The sequence below is a fragment of the Sinocyclocheilus grahami genome, unplaced genomic scaffold (assembly GCF_001515645.1).
Source record: "Sinocyclocheilus grahami isolate Dianchi unplaced genomic scaffold, SAMN03320097.WGS_v1.1 scaffold7053.1, whole genome shotgun sequence".
In the NCBI taxonomy this organism is placed as follows: Eukaryota; Metazoa; Chordata; class Actinopteri; order Cypriniformes; family Cyprinidae; genus Sinocyclocheilus; species Sinocyclocheilus grahami.
Window position 1 is genome coordinate 19,335 of NW_015511242.1, and position 1,409 is coordinate 20,743.

Consider the following 1,409-nt stretch of genomic DNA (forward strand, 5'->3'; position numbering starts at 1 on the left):
ATGTATGCATGAAATATAGAAGTAAAATATTACTCACCTTAAAAGGTTGACTAATACCCACAATGCACTGCAAGTTGCTGCTGTAATAGCACAGCACACATTCTCCCCCAAGAACAGGGATTTCATCTTTGTTCACATAAACCTGTGATCAGAGAAAATATCATTTACTGCTTGGTTGCTTATGTGACAAAAACAAATTATTTGACAGTTTTAAAGCAACATAGACTGCAAATGTTGCATACTTGAAAGAGCTCATCAGTGAAAGACACCTGGTCATCCTTCACCCAGGTGTACGTGATATAGTCTGAAACGCTTTTAAAACCAACCTGTGGAGTGACAAGCACGTGGTCTATATTAACAACACCCTGGATAACATTAGTTCACAATACTGTATTTTAGTATCACTACTGTAACCATACACGATTATATTGATTATTTTTGGTCTGTGACCTTATCAGAACAGACCACATTTTGGGAACCTCTCTTACCTTATATAAACCGATCCAGTCCCAGGCACTGGAGGGAAAGGACTGGGGAAGGCTGTAGGTTATGAGGGCATCAAAGTCGGCACTCCATTCTCCCTCAGCGCACACCTGCAGCAATGGCGTCTCATATATCTTTCTCAACTGGTGTCAGATAAATAAATAGTCATTCTTGTAGTATTTTATAGAACAATAATGGCTATTATGTTAACCAAACTCCTCCCCACCTCAAAGCGGAAGATGCCGATGACGGGCTTATGGTCGCTGATGCCGTACTCTAGTTTACTTGTGTAAAACTCCTGGCTCAGTTTTAGAGGGAACTCGTCTTTATGTTGCTCCTCCAGTTGTTTCTTTGGATCCTCTTGATTTTGACCGTCTTCATTAGCGTCCTCTGACAGTGAGGACTTGGGCTTCACTCTCCAGAGAATCCTGTCACACCACGCAGGCTTGCGTTTTTTTCCACTAGCCAATCACACAGAGAGGAAAACAAGTTTAAATCGGTTAATAACATACAATAAAGTTAGTTGATTTGAATCCCTTTTCCAGAATTGTACTGCTTTCAACTAGAAGAACACTAGCATGCCTTTCTGTACAGCCATCATTCATTTTGTGAAAATGAATTCATGTGGCATGCTTTTTATAACTAAGAAAGTCATGTTTATGTCTCAAACTCCTCACACCAAATACACTAAGGACAGACAAGTGGCATATTGGTCTATCTATACATGTACAAATTGTTCTAAAACAGTGCTTTTCAAACCAGGGTAATCTAAGGGATTTTAGGGGGGGCTGTAGAATTTTTTTTTTTTACAAAGAATAGAAACAATATTTATTGCAAAAAGCGTTATACAAATAAATTTCAGTTGAACTGAAAATATTTCTCAAATATTCTAATACAAGGTATAGAAAACAAAATTATTTTAAAGA

The 1,409-nt window shown here is 38.0% G+C and overlaps 1 protein-coding gene across 1 annotated transcript in view; it reads right to left on the bottom strand.

Annotated features, from left to right (window-relative positions):
• Positions 1-1,409, bottom strand: part of LOC107577743 (inositol polyphosphate 5-phosphatase K-like) — a 12,917-nt gene that overhangs the window by 9,750 nt on the left and 1,758 nt on the right. Inside the window, exons 5-8 of the mRNA XM_016263783.1 lie at positions 710-944; positions 489-626; positions 243-326; positions 9-142 (exon numbers count right to left, since the gene is read on the bottom strand). Coding sequence (XP_016119269.1) covers positions 9-142; positions 243-326; positions 489-626; positions 710-944 — 591 coding nt within the window. The remainder of the gene's footprint in view (positions 1-8; positions 143-242; positions 327-488; positions 627-709; positions 945-1,409) is intronic.